This window comes from Quercus suber, unplaced genomic scaffold (assembly GCF_002906115.3).
Source record: "Quercus suber isolate HL8 unplaced genomic scaffold, Cork oak 2.0 scaffold_586, whole genome shotgun sequence".
Taxonomy (NCBI): Eukaryota; Viridiplantae; Streptophyta; class Magnoliopsida; order Fagales; family Fagaceae; genus Quercus; species Quercus suber.
Genome location: NW_027070031.1, coordinates 54,705 through 75,407, shown reverse-complemented (window position 1 = coordinate 75,407; position 20,703 = coordinate 54,705). Strand labels below are relative to the sequence as shown.

General features: G+C 32.8%; 1 protein-coding gene and 1 pseudogene across 1 annotated transcript; one reads left to right on the top strand and one right to left on the bottom strand.

The window, feature by feature from the left end:
- The first annotated feature begins 2,453 nt into the window (after positions 1-2,453).
- LOC136063854 (B3 domain-containing protein Os12g0591400-like) lies at positions 2,454-8,829 on the top strand (annotated as a pseudogene).
- Positions 8,830-13,071: 4,242 nt separating this feature from the next.
- Positions 13,072-18,393, bottom strand: LOC111991015 (2-alkenal reductase (NADP(+)-dependent)). Its single transcript, XM_024022785.2, has 5 exons — positions 18,030-18,393; positions 16,403-16,580; positions 15,268-15,434; positions 14,316-14,398; positions 13,072-13,591 (listed from the first exon to the last, which is right to left on the bottom strand). Exons 1-5 carry the CDS (start codon positions 18,279-18,281, stop codon positions 13,213-13,215), a joined length of 1,059 nt encoding a protein of 352 aa, XP_023878553.1. The 5' UTR covers positions 18,282-18,393; the 3' UTR covers positions 13,072-13,212.
- Between the last annotated feature and the right edge of the window lie 2,310 nt (positions 18,394-20,703).

The window sequence follows — 20,703 nt, the reverse complement described above, 5'->3', positions numbered from 1 at the left end:
TGCTTGAATATGTAAGAGCAATGATTCTCCAATATATGTGTGCCATTGTATTGGTTAAATTCAAAGGGGTTAAAAAAAAAAAAACAAAAAAAAAAAACTTTTAAAGATACTACTCCATCAACTACTTGCTATGCCATGCAATCTACCTACTATATGCAATACACTACATAAAGATTGATCTATAAAGCTTGCAAAAACGAAGGTAATCTATTTTCTCTATTAAATCAAGAGTCATTTGTTGAGCTTTAGGGGCATCGTATATAAATTTTTAAGATGAATTGTTATCTTCTTAATAAGTCAATTGTTTGGTTAGCCCATAAAGTATGGTAACATAATAGGGATGTTAAAAACTTGGGCACAGCAGAATACTTATTTCTCTAAATCTAATTATTCCAATGACTTTGTACCTAATCTGCGTTAGTCTTTCCCATGTACCATGTTCCTCGTGAATAAAAATGACCAGCCCAAATTAATTAACAACTTACTTGAGTACCTCCAAACTCATTGAAACACACCACCTGCATGTTCTACAAGATCTCTCTCATACTCATCTTCAACACGTGATTGATTTTGTCTCTTTTGCATTTGCAAGGTCAAGATTTCTACTACACCAAAATAAGCCTATTACATCAAGTGTTAATACTACAAAATTAGTATAGTGGCCTGGTATTAGACATAATATCACATCCAAAAATTAAAAGTCGTTGCAATAGTAACTTAAAAATAGTAAATTATTACATTAATAATAATTAGTTGTAATAATTTATAATTTTTAGTTGCAATAGAGATTTTAATACTAAATTGAATTTAGAAAATTTTTTGCAATAATTTCAATTTGAAGAAATCAATTTTTTTTAATAACTTAAATTGAAGAAACCATTGTAATAACTTGATACCAATTATATATTTTGCGATATATTATAACAGAAATTTCAAAGATATCTTATTGCAACAAATTTAACATTGCAATAACTAAAATATCAATTATTTTACAATTTATTGCAATGACAAACATGAAGTTGCCATGAATATATTATTACAATGATCTAATTCCAATTATTTTACAATTTATTGTAAAATAAAAAAAAATAAAAAAATAACTATTACAATAAATATACCGTTGCAATAATTTGAACCCAAATTATTTTTGTCAATTCTTTACAGTCTATTGTAATAAAATTCATGAAATAATAGCCTATTACTACAAGATATTCGAAGTAATAAATTGTTTATTGCAATAGCAAATATATTATTACATCAAAATTTTCATTAAAATATTTAAGATTTATTGAAGTTGCCATGAATATATTATTACAATGATCTAATTCCAATTATTTTACAATTTATTGTAAAATAAAAAAAAATAAAAAAATAACTATTACAATAAATATACCGTTGCAATAATTTGAACCCAAATTATTTTTGTCAATTCTTTACAGTCTATTGTAATAAAATTCATGAAATAATAGCCTATTACTACAAGATATTCGAAGTAATAAATTGTTTATTGCAATAGCAAATATATTATTACATCAAAATTTTCATTAAAATATTTAAGATTTATTGCAACAAAATTTTTTTGTAGTACAAACTTATTACCTCAAATTTTATTACAACACTTCGCATAAACTATTGCAATGACTTCAATGTTACTGCAACAATTTTTTTGTTGTAATGTTCTCCACATTCATAGTTTGATATGCAGTACAAATAAAAGAGACTTGTTTTTCAGAGGCAATAAGTGCATGAAAGCATATTTTCATTATTTTGGGTATGTTTTCATTTCATTGAACAAAGTATCTCCTCAAAACCTTTCACATTTTTGGCAAAGCATCTCTGCTTTTCTTCTCTGTTGTGCTATTAAACCAGGCCAGGCTCCCTCAACCACTCATTTTCATCCTCATCCTCATTCCCACTCTATATAAAATTAGGACTTTGTTAACAGGTGCCTTTTGTACACCATAATAAATATTACCATACCATGGTTACCTTAGACGTCTCTAGTGTGCTCCTACAGTAGCCTCGAGTAAAGTCTAGTGTTTTCAAATAGATAATGGAGATTTGTGTCAATTTCTCCCTTTGTCTTTTTTACTTTTACTGAGAGTCAAAGCTTCATACCTTCTTTTCACTATTCAAGTCTTGCACTGTACATATATAGTTCCTTGCTGCCTCGGATATATATATCTCTCTTTGTCTCCCTCTCTCTATACTTGTAAAGTTAGTTCCTTCCATTTGTTGGAAAAGGGTCTTTTTTTTCTTTATTCTTTTTTTTGAGGTAGTTGTTGCTTCTATTAAGTAAAAATTGCTTTAGTTCTTAAGTGGGTCTAATCTTCTTTCAATATCAAACGCAACTTTGTGTTTAAAAGTGTTGTCTTTGGTTTATTTACTATTAAGTCTTACTCTCTGTCTTCTTTTCTTTGATTTTTTGACTTCAGAACCGTTGTTCAGTGGAAATGGGAGATGCATGCAAAGATTATAGCAAATGGGCTGAGGACATTTATTGGACCCATTTCCAAACCTTTCACTTCTATCAGTTTCTCCTCAGTGGTTTTGATCGCCAGCTTGTAAGTTTAAGGACTATCTTTTTCCTTCTAGGATCTATTGAATTTCATCTTTATAAAAAGTTTGAAAACACTAAAAGGTGGTAGATTTGCATGGTCGTTAAAAAAGTTCTTGAACATGCCTTTTAGAACGTAAGTTAAAAGCTAAAAAATTCATGTTTATTTCAGCACACAAGAATCTCTTTATTTTTATTTTTTGCATTCTCGCTTTTCAACATACCCACCTCATACTATCTATTTTACACTACATTTTATTAAAATATCAAATTTTTTTTATTTTTTTAATTATTTATCTTTCTTCATATATACGCCGCAATGCATTCTTTTCCTTCATCCTCAAACTAAATGCAAAATGAACAAGATTAGTATAAATTTACAAACCATGTATTTTTACACAACTTTGCATGGCCACATAAGTGATTTTGGAGTCTGCTAAAATGTGATACTTTTTTTTATTAGAGTGCAAAATGTCCTTTCTTTTTACATGGAAGAAGCGGAAGCTTTAAGGCTCCTCTACTTCTTGTTGCATGTTCTTGTGGAGTAAGAGAAAAGAATATTGGTAGCACTTTGTTTAGATGTGTTGTGTAAATTTATATTTTTGAGAAGCAAAAAAGGGTAGGGGATGCTTGAAATCCAAGAATTTCAGACCAAGGCATCTAATAGTGGAATATGTTGCACCTTTTTTTTAATTAAAAAAAAATCATGAAATTTACATTACAGTTTCATAAGAAAAGAAAAAAACTTATGACTTTTAGTTTTCATCCCCCTTTTTAAATGTACTTTGGTAACTCCTAGCAACTGAAGTTGATCCCATTCGAAGTTAGAACTATATCATTATTTTTTGTCACAAAACCACTCCATTTGCTTAGGAAATGGACAAAGGCCAATTCATGGTGAAGATTTTCTTTTCACAAAATCTTAAGGTGCACGTGGCAGTATATCATTTAAAATTAGTTATCATTCGAATACAAATTTTCAGTCCTACTTTTTGTGTATCACTTTATACTCCACAAATCACAATTTATCACTACAAAAAAAAGGTTCTATAGCCACATTTTTAAAACGTGGCTATAGGTCAAAAAAATGTGGCTATAGGACAATTTAGCCTATAGCAACGTTTTTTTAGGCCACATTTTTAAACGTGGTCTAAACCCCGTGACTATAGGCCCAAGGGGTCTATGGCCACACTTTTTCAAACACGGCTATAGGCAGGACCAATGGCCACATTTAAAAAGTGGCTATAGGCAATAGCTATAGCCGCATTTAAAACGTGGCTAGAGGACCAGACCAATGGCCGCATTTAAAAGGTGGCTATAGAGATAAGCTATAGCCGCATTTAAAACGTAGCTATAGGATCGGACCAATGGCCACGTTTCTATAAACGTGGCTATAGGACATTCTCTAGCCACGTTTTCTAAATGTGGCTATAGGGGCCATCTATAGCCGCGTTTAAAAACGTGGCTATAGGTCACTTGTTGAGAGGTTCGAAGACGTATTTAGCTGCGTTTTAAACACGGCTATATGTGACAACTATAGCCGCATTTTTTAAATGTGGCTGTATCTAGCACCTATAGCCGTGTTTCAAACGCGATTATAACCCCCTGAATATTTTTTGAATTTGTCTATAGTTGCGTTTTAAAAACGCGACTATAGTTTTTTCTTTTTCTTTTTCTTTTTCTTTTTCTTTCTAGGCCAGATGGCAAATGCATTTACAAATGCTGCTATAAGTTTTACAAATGCTACTATAAAAAACCTATCACCCACACAATTCCAGCTTGTTATTCCTACAAAATTCCGGCTTGTTGCATGCAACAAAATAACAAGCCGGAATTTCAAAGGAATATCAAGCTAGAATTTTCTCAAACCTGTCACAATTTCAATCAATCTTTAAGGAATACGGGAAAATTATCAATCTTTAAGGAATATGCAGTTCAATACAGCAACAAAATGGAGGAAAGTTTAGGGTCCATTTGACACAAAAAAAAAAAAAAAAAAAAAAAAAAAAAAAAAAAAAAAATAAGTTGCATCAAGTTTATGTGAGAACAAACAAACCGTTCAATAAAGGCATTGCTTGCTCACTCCCAAGTGCAGGAGATCGTAGCAATATAATTCTCGGAGTACCGAGGTCAAACCACAAGGAGCAGGGTAAATTCAAAGACAATATAATTAAATAACAATTTGGGTGAAGAAGAAAGGTAATTTTGCTTGGTGATTGTTAACAAAAATAATAATAATAACTTATTTAAATCAATAATGTAAATACTAGGGCATCGGGGTGTTTCCCTATATCGATATGAAATTCTTTGTGATTTAAGAAATTATATATTTCACAATTGATTGTTCTTATACAATTAAATACTTATAATTCAGTTGAACTAAGACAATTCAAGAACGCATGATTAAAATATCAAATTTTTTTATTTTTTTAATTATTTATCTTTCTTCATATATACGCCGCAATGCATTCTTTTCCTTCATCCTCAAACTAAATGCAAAATGAACAGGATTAGTATAAATTTACAAACCATGTATTTTTACACAACTTTGCATGGCCACATAAGTGATTTTGGAGTCTACTAAAATGTGATACTTTTTTTTTATTAGAGTGCAAAATGTCCTTTCTTTTTACATGGAAGAAGCGGAAGCTTTAAGGCTCCTCTACTTCTTGTTGCATGTTCTTGTGGAGTAAGAGAAAACTAGATTGGTAGCACTTTGTTTAGATGTGTTGTGTAAATTTATATTTTTGAGAAGCAAAAAAGGGTAGGGGATGCTTGAAATGCAAGAATTTCAGACCAAGGCATCTAATAGTGGAATATGTTGCACCTTTTTTGTAATTAAAAAAAAAAATCATGAAATTTACATTACAGTTTCATAAGAAAAGAAAAAACTTATGACTTTTAGTTTTCATCCCCCTTTTTAAATGTACTTTGGTAACTCCTAGCAACTGAAGTTGATCCCATTCGAAGTTAGAACTATATCATTATTTTTTGTCACAAAACTACTCCATTTGCTTAGGAAATGGACAAAGGCCAATTCATGGTGAAGATTTTCTTTTCACAAAATCTTAAGGTGCACATGGCAGTATATCATTTAAAATCAGTTATCATTCGAATACAAATTTTCAGTCCTACTTTTTGTGTATCACTTTATACTCCACAAATCACAACTTATCACTACAAAAAAAAGGTTCTATAGCCACGTTTTTAAAACGCGGCTATAGGTCAAAAAAATGTGGCTATAGGACAATTTAGCCTATAGCAACGTTTTTTTAGGCCACATTTTTAAACGTGGTCTAAACCCCGTGACTATATGCCCAAGGGGTCTATGGCCACACTTTTTCAAACACAGCTATAGGTAGGACCAATGGCCACGTTTAAAAAGTGGCTATAGGCAATAGCTATGGCCGCATTTAAAACGTGGCTAGAGGACCGGACCAATGGCCGCATTTAAAAGGTGGCTATAGAGATAAGCTATAGCCGCATTTAAAACGTAGCTATAGGATCGGACCAATGGCCACGTTTCTATAAACATGGCTATAGGACATTCTCTAGCCACGTTTTCTAAATGTGGCTATAGAGGCCATCTATAGCCGCGTTTAAAAACATGGCTATAGGTCACTTGTTGACAGATTCGAAGACGTATTTAGCCGCGTTTTAAACACGGCTATATGTGACAACTATAGCCGCATTTTTTAAATGTGGATGTATCTAGCACCTATAGCCGCGTTTCAAACGCGATTATAACCCCCTGAATATTTTTTGAATTTGTCTATAGTTGCATTTTAAAAACGCGACTATAGTTTTTTTTTTTTTCTTTTTCTTTTTCTTTCTAGGCCAGATGGCAAATGCATTTACAAATGCTGCTATAAGTTTTACAAATGCTACTATAAAAAACCTATCACCCACACAATTCCAGCTTGTTATTCCTACAAAATTCCGGCTTGTTGCATGCAACAAAATAACAAGCCGGAATTTCAAAGGAATATCAAGCTAGAATTTTCTCAAACCTGTCACAATTTCAATCAATCTTTAAGGAATACGGGAAAATTATCAATCTTTAAGGAATATGCAGTTCAATACAGCAACAAAATGGAGGAAAGTTTAGGGTCCATTTGACACAAAAAAAAAAAAAAAAAAAAAAAAAAAAAAAAAAAAAAAAATATAGAGGCAACAATTAGCTATTTCGAACCAAGTAGAGAACCAAGAAGAACATAAGTTACTTCGTGGCATTCTGTGATTGGTGGAGCATAACAATAAGTGGGACAAAGGATTTTTGCAAATCTTTCAAAAAATGGATCAGTCGGATGATACTTTAAATGATGGCCAATGGCATTATAGGATTTGTGAAAGAAAAAAAAAATTATTTTGTGAATTGGTCACTCTCTATTAGTCTATTTCATAAAGAGAGAATTCTAATTCAAAACTACAGGGGTGTGTTCCCATTGATGGTGAACATGTTGTCAAGGAGTATTGATTTACATCTAAGTGAATAGTGAGTGACGATGCAATTCTTTGCTTTGATAGATGAATTTTGTTGAGGTTACATCTTGCTGTGAATTTTTGCAAATCTTTTAGAAAATGGATCAGTCGGATGATACTTTAAATGATGGCAATGGCATTATAGGATTTGTGAAAGAAAAAAAAAAGTTATTTTGTGAATTGGTCACTCTCTATTACTCTATTTCATAAAGAGAGAATTCTAATTCAAAACTACGGGGGTGTGTTCCCATTGATGGTGAACATGTTGTCAAGGAGTATTGATTTACATCTAAGTGAATAGTGAATGACAATGCAATTCTTTGCTTTGATAGATGAATTCTGTTGAGGTTATGTCTTGCTGTGAATGTTTGTCATTTTGGTCAATTATAAGTTTTAGCTTCTTGTTCTTGCAACACTTTACCCCTCTCTTGCACCTTTGTCCTCAATTGTCTAGTTTGCTCATGTTTGTGTTGACATTGCAAGTCATCCCCAAAACATTTTCTAACAATTTGAGAAAGAAGCTGCCTCAAAGTGCAACTCTTAAAGGTCCTAGTGGTTTAACATGGGATGTAGAATTGACGACTAATGATGATGCAACGTTCTTTAACCACAGTTGGCAAAAATTTGTGAAGGATCATTCTTTGGAAGAGACTAATTTGTTGGTCTTTAGGTACAATGGTTGGTGACAATTTGACGTTTTAATCGATGGGAAGAACTTGTGTGGGAAGGGGGCTTCATATTTTGTCAAAAAATGTGGGCAAACTGAACATGACAACAGATGCTTGACTAAGAAAAGATTAAAGGAAGGTTCTATGGATGACCCCATTGGATGTTGATGCTAGATGCACCTCACCAGTGAACTCTATGGGTGATGACAGTGCCTTCAGAACAATGTATCAACTACTTCGTTGTTAAAAAAAGGACCCAGCAGAGTGCTAGGCGTGTTGGGAGCAAGAAACCTGCTACCAATGGAAAGGGAGTGACTAAGAAAAGATTAAGGGAAGGTTCTATGGATNCTTGTAGCAAGCATAACACATGATTATGGTTGTCATTTTGGTCAATTATAAGTTTTAGCTTCTTGTTCTTGCAACACTTTACCCCTCTCTTGCATCTTTGTCCTCAATTGTCTAGTTTGCTCATGTTTGTGTTGACATTGCAAGTCATCCCCAAAACATTTTCTAACAATTTGAGAAAGAAGCTGCCTCAAAGTGCAACTCTTAAAGGTCCTAGTGGTTTAACATGGGATGTAGAATTGACGACTAATGATGATGCAACGTTCTTTAACCACATTTGGCAAAAATTTGTGAAGGATCATTCTTTGGAAGAGACTAATTTGTTGGTCTTTAGGTACAATGGTTGGTGACAATTTGACGTTTTAATCAATGGGAAGAACTTGTGTGGGAAGGGGGCTTCATATTTTGTCAAAAAATGTGGGCAAACTGAACATGACAACAGATGCTTGACTAAGAAAAGATTAAAGGAAGGTTCTATGGATGATGTTCACACCCCATTGGATGTTGATGCTAGATGCACCTCACCAGTGAACTCTATGGGTGATGACAGTGCCTTTAGAACAATGTATCAACTATTTCGTTGTTAAAAAAAGGACCCAGCAGAGTGCTAGGCGTGTTGGGAGCAAGAAACCTGCTACCAATGGAGAGGGAGTGACTAAGAAAAGATTAAGGGAAGGTTCTATGGATGATGTTCACACCCAGTTGGATGTTGATGCTGGATGCACCTCACCAGTGAACTCTATGGGTGATGACAGTGTCATAGTGCCTTCTGAATAATGTATCAACTCCCTGGTTGCTAAAAAAAAGACCTGATAGTTGATACAATGTTCAACACTCTGCCGGGTCCTTTTTTTAGCAACCAGGGAGTTGATACATTGTTCAGAAGGCACTGTGACACTGTCATCACCCATAGAGTTCACTAGTGAGGTGCATCTGCATCAACATCCAATGGGGCGTGAACATCATCCATAGAACCTTCCCTTAATCTTTTCTTAGTCACTCCCTTTCCATTGGTAGCAGGTTTCTTGCTCCCAACACTCCTAGCACTCTGCCGGGTCCTTTTTTAGCAACCAGGGAGTTGGTACATTATTCAGAAGGCACTGTCATCACCCATAGAGTTCACTGGTGAGGTGCATCCAGCATTAACATCCAACACTGTGTCTCTTTTATAACAGACTTTTTTTTATATATAATACACAAACATCAAGTATATTTGATTGTAATGGAACCTATTACATTTGAGCAGTACTAGTGGTGGCAAAATCTGATATAACTTGCAAACCCAACACGATTAACCCATTTATAAATAGGTCATGGGTTGAAGTTAAACGGGATCGGGTCATATTCGGGTTTACACGGCTAATCGATTTAATAAACGGGTCGTGTTCGTGTTTAACATGTGAACCTGTCTGACCCATTTAGCTTATAAAGTTATTATTTATTTTGATATTATTACTTCATTAATGGTTTGTTTTTATATGTTTATTACTTTATTTATAGTTATAATTGTATTTTACTGTTAGATATATGGGAATTGATAAAAATTATATATGTTTGGTATGACCTATTAATAAAATAGATTATTAAATGGGTCATTTGTATTGACCTTTACATAGCTTGTTAATTAAACGAATTGAACATGTCGGGTCGAGTTGACCTGTTTAATAAATAGGTTGTGTTCGAGTTGAGGATTCCTAACACGTTTACTAAATAGGTTGGATTCGGGTCAACCTATATAGTCAAATACTCATGGCTCAACACGATGCGAACTCGACCCGCGAACACAAATTGCCACCCTGCTGCAATATCCCATATCACTACATTATGATCTATCTAAGGTTAATATAATTTTATTTCAATTTGAATACATAATCCTTAAAGGAAACTGCACAGAGACATATTAAGCACAACAATTGTAATTCAACTATAATCTCCTAGCACTCTGCCGGGTCCTTTTTTAGCAACCAGGGAGTTGGTACATTATTCAGAAGGCACTGTCATCACCCATAGAGTTCACTGGTGAGGTGCATCCAGCATTAACATCCAACACTGTGTCTCTTTTATAACAGACTTTTTTTTATATATAATACACAAACATCAAGTATATTTGATTGTAATGGAACCTATTACATTTGAGCGGTACTGGTGGTGGCAAAATCTGATATAACTTGCAAACTCAACACGATTAACCCATTTATAAACAGGTCATGGGTTGAAGTTAAACGGGATCGGGTCATATTCGGGTTTACACGGCTAACCGATTTGATAAACGGGTCGTGTTCGTGTTTAACATGTGAACCTATCTGACCCATTTAGCTTATAAAGTTATTATTTATTTTGATATTATTACTTCATTAATGGTTTGTTTTTATATGTTTATTACTTTATTTATAGTTATAATTGTATTTTAATGTTAGATATATGGGAATTGATAAAAATTATATATGTTTGGTATGACCTATTAATAAAATAGATTATTAAATGGGTCATTTGTATTGACCTTTACATAGCTTGTTAATTAAACGAATTGAACGTGTCGGGTCGAGTTGACCTGTTTAATAAATAGGTTGTGTTTGAGTTGAGGATTCCTAACACGTTTACTAAACAGGTTGGATTCGGGTCAACCTATATAGTCAAATACTCATGGCTCAACACGATGCGAACTCGACCCGCGAACACAAATTGCCACCCTGCTGCAATATCCCATATCACTACATTATGATCTATCTAAGGTTAATATAATTTTATTTCAATTTGAATACATAATCCTTAAAGGAAACTGCACAGAGACATATTAAGCACAACAATTGTAATTCAACTATAATCAAATTAAGATTTGTATCATGTGAAGCAACTTTTATTTAGTTCTTTAAGATTTTTATCCATTTAGAAATTATAGGAGAAGAAAAATTATATATATTTTTTCTTAAAATCTAAAAATTTTAAAAATTTACAATTTGGTGAAGTCACTTGGCGCAACCACCGCGTCTAAACCAAACTTTAACTATATATAATATGATATAAGCGATTGTAGTTTCTTTCATAATTTGTTTTTTAAAATTTTTTATATCAGGTCTTTTATACTTCATTCTAAAAAAAAAAAGGTCTTTTATACTTCTAACCCACCCACGTATTACCCTTTTTTTTCTTTCCTTTTTTCTTTTTCTTTTCTTTTTTTTTTTTTTTCCTCTCTTTTTCTCATCCCCCCATTTCTTCACAAATATCCACTTTCTTCATCTTCTTTATCTGCTTTCCTCCACACTTTTTATCTTCTTTCTTCTTCTACACTTCACTATTCTCCTCCACGCACACACATCTTCAAAGAACCCACTCTCTCAAATTTCTCATCCTTCCTCTTACCTGCCAATTAAAAAGCATTAAGAGTTAATTTTTCTCATTTTCACCCAAGACCAACTCCTCTCTCACTCTGTAGCCCCAAAACCAAATTGGAATTGAAGTTAAATGGATGCATCGGAGCTACTCCTCGTCATCTCGACCCAATGGTGTTAGAATATTCAAATCTGATGTTAGAGTGAGATTAGTGATGATCAGATGGATGTCCTTGTCCATACCCAGATGTTACTATGATTTTCTATATATGTCATTTCTGTGTATTTTGTGGTTATAGAGTGGGGATAAATTTGGGAGTTCATAATAAGGCTGGGGGTAATTTAGAGATTAAAAAAAAAAAAACACGCTTTTTCAATTTTGGGTTCAAGGGTATTTTGGTCAGGTTGCAAAAATAATTTGGCTTTTTTCATCTAAATTGATGCATATTTAATATATATTCAGATTTTTCTATATCCAAAAAAACGTGAATAGTTTATTTTAAATTTTAACTACATCCTTATAGTATAGTTAAAAAAGTATGATTGGACGTGATTTGACAAGTGAATAGTTTAACTAATAAGACTGTAACTACTTTATTACCCCCAAGTGTATGTATAGTACAAAGCGTTGTGAGGTTTTTGGTCTTTTGCCTCATACTTACTCCGGCGATTCTCAAATCCCAATGATCCCACGGAAGATGGTTTTATTTTGTCTAAACTTACCAAATACTACCAAATGTGAAAATAAGTTTTTTTTTTTTTTTTATATTTAAATTCAAATGTGAATATAAAATAAAACAAAAATGAAAAGTAAATACACCACTTTTTAAAACCAAATAGGCCCCTAATTTTATTTTTGTTTATTTCAGTCCTTTCAAATAAGGTCTTTTCATCAACATTTGTTAAATTTTTTTGAAAAAAAAAAAATCTAGAAAATATTTTTCAATCGTTAATTGAATTTTTTTAAATTAAAATTTTTTAAGAAAAATTTTTTAAAAAAATGAAAAAATAACCATAACATTTAACATAAGTTAATGAAAAATGTTTAATTGAATAAACTTAAAAGTTAGAAGACTGAAATGAAAGAAAGCAGAGTTAGAGAACTGAAATGAATTTTAGTAAAATATAGACAATAAGTTTTGCATTTTATACTAAAATTTTTCTTACCGACTCCTAAAGAAAAAAACAATACAAATGCAAGCTGGGCCCATCATGTACCTTATGCCTTATGCGCCACAAAAATGTAACATTGGACGTCTTTTTCATTTTTTAAAGTGAGTTTTGACACCAAACCCCACCCCCCCCAACGGGACAGAAAATGAAATATTCAAACTAGTGCAACTCTTGCAGCCACTCCTTATCAAATAATATGACTCACACATTTCATAACCAAAGAAAAAAAAGATTGTAGCATAAAGATTAAGATATAACTTATATCCCATTGCACACCTCTAGATGAGTATGCTGTATTACATGTACAATCATTGTAACTTCATGGTATCGGTATACACATGGGGGCTTATATTTTAGAATTGAGATCTTAAGGAAACTTTACTCTATTTGCTTGAGTCTAGATGTCAAATAAAAAGGGAGACGTTAAGTGAAGGTGATATAACAAATTAGTGCTTCCAACTCAAATGAATTTGAGTAAAAAGATTCAAGACAGGTGCTAGTTAAGAATTTACTCTACTTCAACAACAAAACACTTTATTAAGGATATAAAACTTTATTGTTACCAACAAAACCCAAAACCCAAAAGTAAATACATTTGCAGTATATAACCTTCCTGGACCTAAGAGTTTTTGGACCCTGAAGTTGTCTACAAAGTCATTCATTCCCGAGCAACTACCACTACCTGTTTTCCAACATTGCGGCCGGTGAAGAGCCCTATCAGTGCTGCCGGGGCACTCTCGAGGCCTTCAGCTATGTCTTCCACATAAGTAATCTTCCCCTCTTTGATGTGAGGCAGAACAAACTCCAGAAACTTTGGATAGAGGTGGTAGTATTCAAAAACAAGGAATCCTTCCATCCGGATCTGTTTCCAAACCACACTCATTAAATTGTACACACCTTCAGGCTGCTCAAGGTTGTACTGTGAGATCATTCCACATTCAGCAATGCGGCCATGGACTCTCATGTTGAGTAGCACGGCATCAAGCATCTTTCCCCCAACATTGTCAAAATAGATATCAATACCTTCTGGAAAGTATCTGCAAGAAAAACACAGCAACTCTCTAGATTTAAGCACCAGAAATACAAATGAAAGATCATTCACTCTTGGTTTTTCAAGCACATAGATTAGAAATTTAGAACTTAAAAAAATAAGTATAGAGACAAAACATCTTTCACAACTGTTGACATGATCTGTTTTATTCAGTGCATGATAAAAGCAGCGTTAGTGGTGGTATTATGTAAAAGAGATGTTGCTTTAATCACAACATTCTATGTTTAGCAATAGAGAAGAAGTGGTTTCAATCTCGGACTTAGATAATAGTGATGTTGTTCTAATTGCAACAGGTCATATCAGCAATTGTGAAAATTGTTGTGTCCTTTGCAATACACTCCTCTAGTTATGTTTGCATTTATTTTTTCTGTATCAATTTTTTTCCTTTTTTTTCTATTAATTTAAGCATGCACTAAGTGTGTTCTTTGAACCCACAACCTCACTCTCAATCTCATTATTATGGGACGAGGAGGTGCCAATTGAACTATAGTTCATTGTTCTTATTATTATTATTTTCCTTTTCTATAAAATAAAATAAGCCAATGTTTATTAATTCATGTACCAAAGTGTAATTGAACCCAGCTTACAGATTTGAGTAATCCCCTGTTTCCGGTAAATGGGCTGCCTTGTATGACATGAAAATTCAAACTAATCACGAAAACAAACCATGATAGTTAAATATAATGATTACTGCAGTAATTACTACTAACCTTTTTAAAGCTGCAGCTAAGTCAGGCTCTTCTTTGTAGTTGAAAGCCTCATCGAAACCAAACTTGTTCTTCAGCAAATCGACCTTATATTGCAGAAAGGATAGAAGGAAGCAACAAAAGCAAACAGAAAATAATGTTGGTTAATGAGGTTGCACACTGGTAAAGTAATCCAACCCCTAAATAAGATCCAAAATTTCTTAAGTATGACAATCAGCAGTCATAGGATTAATAATCTACTGTGACCAGTGGAAACAGATACAAACTTACAAAGTCAATTTTGACACAAACCTTGGGTACCAAACAGTGCCACTCCCATGTACTTAAAACATAACTGACACTCGAATTAATTATATCAAAAATATGTTCAGAAATGTGGCGGAATATGTTTGCAAGCATAAGAACCATTAAGAGAAATTTTTTTGACAATGATGTCTATGAAGAACCTTTTTAAAAATAATTAGTTAATAACAAGAATGCATGACACCAAAGGTCAGGCCTTCATGTGAGGACAAGTGCCTTCCATCTAAATCAACATATTGTGGATTCAGGTCAGTGAATCAGCCTCTCCAAAAAAAAAAGGAGTTTGGTTGCCTACGAAGGTTGCATACAAATCACCTCTCTCAAACTTCACAAAAGTGGGAGCTTTCTGCCCTTTGATTTTTTTAAGAAAGCATGACACCAACATAGGTATGCCTATGTATTATCAGTATGTGTTGGAAATGTATTGGCACCAATGTTGTGTCCACTTGTGTGATACAAAAATCATTCTCTCTCGTGATTAAGGGAATGAGTGCTCTTTATCAAGGAGTTCCAGATGCAGAATATCACCCACAGAACTACTTTTGACTATTTACAGATGAGATGAATGAGACAATTAACCATACTATAAAGAAAGATGCAGCTACTATGCTAAGTTATTGACACACTGTACCCTCATGATAAGATGACTCACCTTTTCTTTGCTTCCAGCACTTCCAACGACATGGCAGCCAGATAGCTTGGCAAATTGTCCTACAAGTTGACCTACTGCCCCAGAAGCTGCTGAAATGAAGACACGCTCTCCTTTCTTAGGAGAGCAAATCTCATAAAAACCAATATAAGCAGTCGTACCGGCCATACCTACATATAATGAAAATGTTCAATGTGCTTTGAGCACCAAGGAAAACATAGCACAATAAAATGACAAGCGAAATTACTTTCTCAGTTGCTATATCCAGTCTATAATTTTTTTCCCTAATATGAGATGGACACAAACTTCAAAAAAAAGGATAAAAAAAATCTTCAGCCTGGTAAGTCACTGATGCCGGGCTCACCGAAAGATTCATCAAAGTTAATCAGTTCTCTTTAGGACAGACAACTAACACTTCATCAAATTTTGAAAAGAAAGAACCACATAGGATAGGATAAATTCATATTCAACTTAACTCGAGAGAAGAAAGACAGAGAAGTCAACTTAACTAAGAACTGTGACAGCCACTGGGGGCAGGCTATTTCAAAATACCGAGGTGCATGAGATTATTTTACGCAGATCAATCATATAAAAGACAATTAGCTCATATCAACAGTTTTCTATAGCAATTATTCACTGCTTTTGAGATCATTGTCACTACAAAATTGACATCCATATATATATATATATATATATATATACTGGCAATATATTTAATTAGTACTTAGATTCCCCTATACTACGCTTTTACAAGTTTTCTTGAATTAGGGCCACTACATGTATTAATGGAAACATTAATTCAGAAAATCCCAGCTATTCATGTAGGCAAGTACCACCATACATGGTGCAGGGGTTCAGAACTGCACTTTTTTTAATAAAATTTTTTAAACCTCACTCTAGATGCTACTTTTTCTAACCATGCATTTTCAAAAAGCTGAAAAATAAGCTGGTACCAACAGGAACATTTAACACTGAAGAATATGTGGCATCACTCAAGTAAATAAAAAAAAAGGATGATAATTTTCAACTATTTCTCCGGTTTTGGCACATCCAAACATCTATATAAAACAAATTTTGATGTGGAAACCCAAAAGCATAATAAAAATAAATAAATAACAAGGGGTGGGGGTGAGCTTACCCAAAAGTCCAGTATAGTAGGAGAGAGGCACATCAGTGTGATGAATTTTAAACACACCCTGTGTTTTTGTAATGAGACTATATTCTTCCCATCCAGTCATTCCCCAAATCAAGTCGCCTTTCTTGAAGTCTGGATGCCCAGAATCCAAAACTTTAGCTACTCCATATCCAACAATGGGCTGCATAGTTTCAACATAAAGGTCATCAATTTAAGAACCCCTTTGACACAACATCAATCAGGTAAAAAACCAATCAATCATAGTGTTATTTAAAATTAAGCTTCACATCTTCTTCTTTTTATTGGTAAATTATAAATACAGCCAAAGAAACTTGAACCAATACCTCATCCTCTATCCCAATATAAGCTTCTAGTTGACCAAAAGATCTCTAACTTTTATAATCAACAAATTATTCACAATTTAACTTCAATCCTGATGTGGATTCTAATTAGGTCAATTGGTAAATCTCTTGTCATCAAATAAAAAACTTGGGTTTAAACCCTGCCTATACCAAACCAATTGGTGTCTTAGCCTTTTCATAAGGAGCTAATTTTAAAATTTAACAACCACTTGTAACTAATGATTACAAATCCTTTTTTTTATTGGGTTCCCATGGTCAAGGTATAACTAATAATCAAATACAGGTAAACAATTTGAGAACATAGAAATTCAAAACATATGACTATTTTAATATTTATATGTGCTTGACCTACAAATCATGGGATGCAGACACTTCAGCACAGAAAATAGCACAATAAATTGCAACTTTCGTGAACAAGGATATAATAAAATAATAGTACGTACAAGAAAAATTGCATCTCGACTGAAGTGAATTCTACCCCATGAAACAATTAAAAACAATATTACCCCTTTAACTCACAAATTTCAAATTGGGTTTTCTTTTTTCATATACAAACAGGAAGAAGAATCTCAATTCTCTCACCCACCTAATCATTATCTCTGAAACCCAAAATTCCATTCCCAGTTTCACACAAAACAAGCAGAAAATTACACCAAGAATTCCAACAAAAACACACCATTTTCACCCAAAACAAACAGAGAATATACTAAAAATTCCGTTCCAAGCATCAAATCATGCATATAACTCCAAAAATGTACAAAACTAAAAATTGCAACTCGAATGAAACCCACCCCATGCAACAATTAAAAAGTTATTACCCAATTAACCCACAAATTTCAAAGAACAAAAAAAGTAACATTTTTCTTTGGAAGAAGAATCTCAACCATCTATGCATCATCTCCAAAACCCAAAATTCCATTTCCAATTTCACCCAAAACACAAATAGAGAATAATTCTAACAATACCATTGTAATCATGCATATAACTTCAAAAAAGAACAATAACTTGCAACTTGGATGAACTCCAACCCAAGCAACATAGAAAAAAAAAACAAATTTACCCCATGAACTCACAAATTTCAAAGACCCAACAAAAAATAATATATATATATATCTTTTTCTTTTTTTTTTGTGTGAGATTCTCATCTAAGCATTATATCAAAAACCCAAAAATTCCATTTCCAATTTGCCAATTTCATTAAACACTGAATCATACAACTCCCCAAAAAAACATCATTAAAAACGTGAAAAGAGGGTGGACCCACTGACCGAACCAGGTTTGAATGAATCGATGTAGGACTGACTCCCAGGAGTGGGCTGATCCATACGAGGACGCATGTAAGGATCGCAAGACAAGTACAGATTTTTAACCAGAATAGCGTTGGAGCCTTCAGGAACCTTCAATTTTATGGTCCCAGAAGTGCTCACGTGCATGTTTGATTCTTTAGGAAAACCTGACACATACTCCTTGAAGAGCACTTGCTTATTGGTCACTTCCTCAACACCACCACCACTCGCCATTGCCAAAACAAACCTTGAGGGTTTTTTTCCTTTTTTTTTTGTGTTATCTCTAGAAGTGTCTCTCTGTGTGTGAGGATACAGTTAGAGCAATGACTTTCTGAGCGGGTTATGAGTTACAATACTGAAGTCTTTATAATAGTAACAGAGTGTGGGAAATGTGATAAACGTTAAACGTGCGCCACACAGTTGGATTGTTTGACGTGGGGGAGTAGAGTACGACGGGTTCGCTGAATGATTCTCAAAAAAAAAGTGGTAAGAAAAGGTACAGTTTTGCAACTTTTTGTCCATTTGTTTTGTATTAAAATATTTTTCAAAAATTAAGTTTCGGTGGTACAACTATTTAAACACATATTTTTAATTTTTAAACAATATTACATATATTTTCATACATTTTTTTACCCATACACAGGGGCAGAGAGAGGGGGGGTGAAGGGGGGCCCCTGAACTTTCAAATGTTTTGACCCCCCACCCTTCTCCTACACAAAAGACCAAAAAAAAAAATCTCAATTAAGTGAATTCACATTACTTTTTCAACTTTTTTAGTAGTAGTAGACTTCTACTCCTAGTACAATTCTATATATAAAATTAATGGATCACACTTAGTAAACTTGATGGACTAGACAAAGCCACCTGTAGAATTTTTTTATGTGTCAAGTTTTTTTTTTGGATAGCCAACTTGAGACATACATCCATGACATGCAGTCTACTGAAGAATTTTCAGCAGTTAAAAGAATTGGATAGCTTGCTAAAAAGATGGTAGAAATAAAAAAGAATGTTCCATATCCATTGGTTTACTCATTAGTGATTTTGGCATTAATCTTACCAGTTACAATAGCTACTGTTGAAAGAGCTTTTTCAGTAATGAACATAATTAAAAATCAATTACGCAATCGAATAGGAGATCAGTGATGAATGATTGCTTAGTCACATATATTGAGAAAAATATATTCAAGACTATTGAGTGTGAATAAATCATGCAGCGGTTTTAAAATATAAAAAATCGTCAAGGGCAATTTAGTAAAATAAGCTAGATGTGAAAAAATAAATTTAAGTTTACATTTTATGTTAGATTTTGTATAACAATTACGTAATCATATAGTTGTTTACTTATTTTGTTATTAATACCGATTAATTTTTAACTTCCAATCTTGTCTTTTAATTTTGCCCGCCCTAACCTAAATTCCTGGCTCCGCCACTACCCATACATATTTTCATATATGTTTTTAAACACATGTTTTTAGTTTTTAAGTGCATATACCAAATACCTCTTATTAATTTTAGTACTTGTTTGTTAGTAAAATATTGTCAAACTTTAAATATTTTCCGTTGACCTTAAAATCCTTTATAAAAAATTGTAAAATGTTTTACCTTTAAAATTTTGATAAAAAAACCATTTTCCAAAAACATATTGTGAATTCTCATTTCCCATGAAATCACATTGTCACTAGTCTGGTGGTTGAAGATATCGAACTAGGGACTAGCTAGCAGTCCGATGGCTAGTGAATCCACACTAGCAATCAGTGTTGGTAGTTCAGTAGTAGGAAATGTGTTACCAACGATTGCTACCATTAGTTTGATAGTTGAAGATGACGCATCGAGACTAGAGTTAGCAATTCGATGGCTGAAGATGCTACACCACAACTAGTACCAGAGGTTTAGTAACCTTAAATGAGTTTAAAAAAAAAAAAAACAATCTTCTAAGTTCTTTTATTTAGTTTGCGGTGAGATAGAGTTGTTTTCTAAAAAAAAAAAAAAATTGTAGGAAACAATCTCTAAAAATAAGTTATACTTTTTCTATTGACTAAAAATAGTTATCCTTTAACTCATTTTTTAAATACTATAAAACATTGAAAAATATGAAAAACTATCTTTATACAAGATTTTCCATTGAAACAAATGGAGTTAGAAAAATAATGAAAAGATTTTTTTTTTCTTTTTAGAAGAAGAAAAATTGAAAGCTTTTTTTTTTTAGAAACAAAAATTGAAAGAATTTAGTAGTAAATGAATAGTATTTTTTAAAAAAATAAAATCTCTTTATAATCCTCTTAGTTGTAAGAAGAGATGATGTGTCATCACAGTATGTTTGACTCATTTTTTAGATACTACAAAACATTAAAAAATATATAAAACTATCTTTATACAAGATTTTTCAATAAAACAAATGGAGCTAGAAAAAGAATGAAAAGATTCTTTTTTTTTTTTTTTCCTTTTTAGAAGAAGAAAAATTGAAAGCATTTTTTTTTTTTTAGAAACAAAAATTGAAAGAATTTAGTAGTAAATGAATAGTTTTTTTTTTTTTAATTTTTATTTTAATAAAATCTCTTTATAATCCTTTTAGTTTTAAGAAGAGATGATGTGTCATCATAGTATGTTTGGAAAAATGGACATTTGTCAGCATTATGTTGTAGAGAAACTACTACTT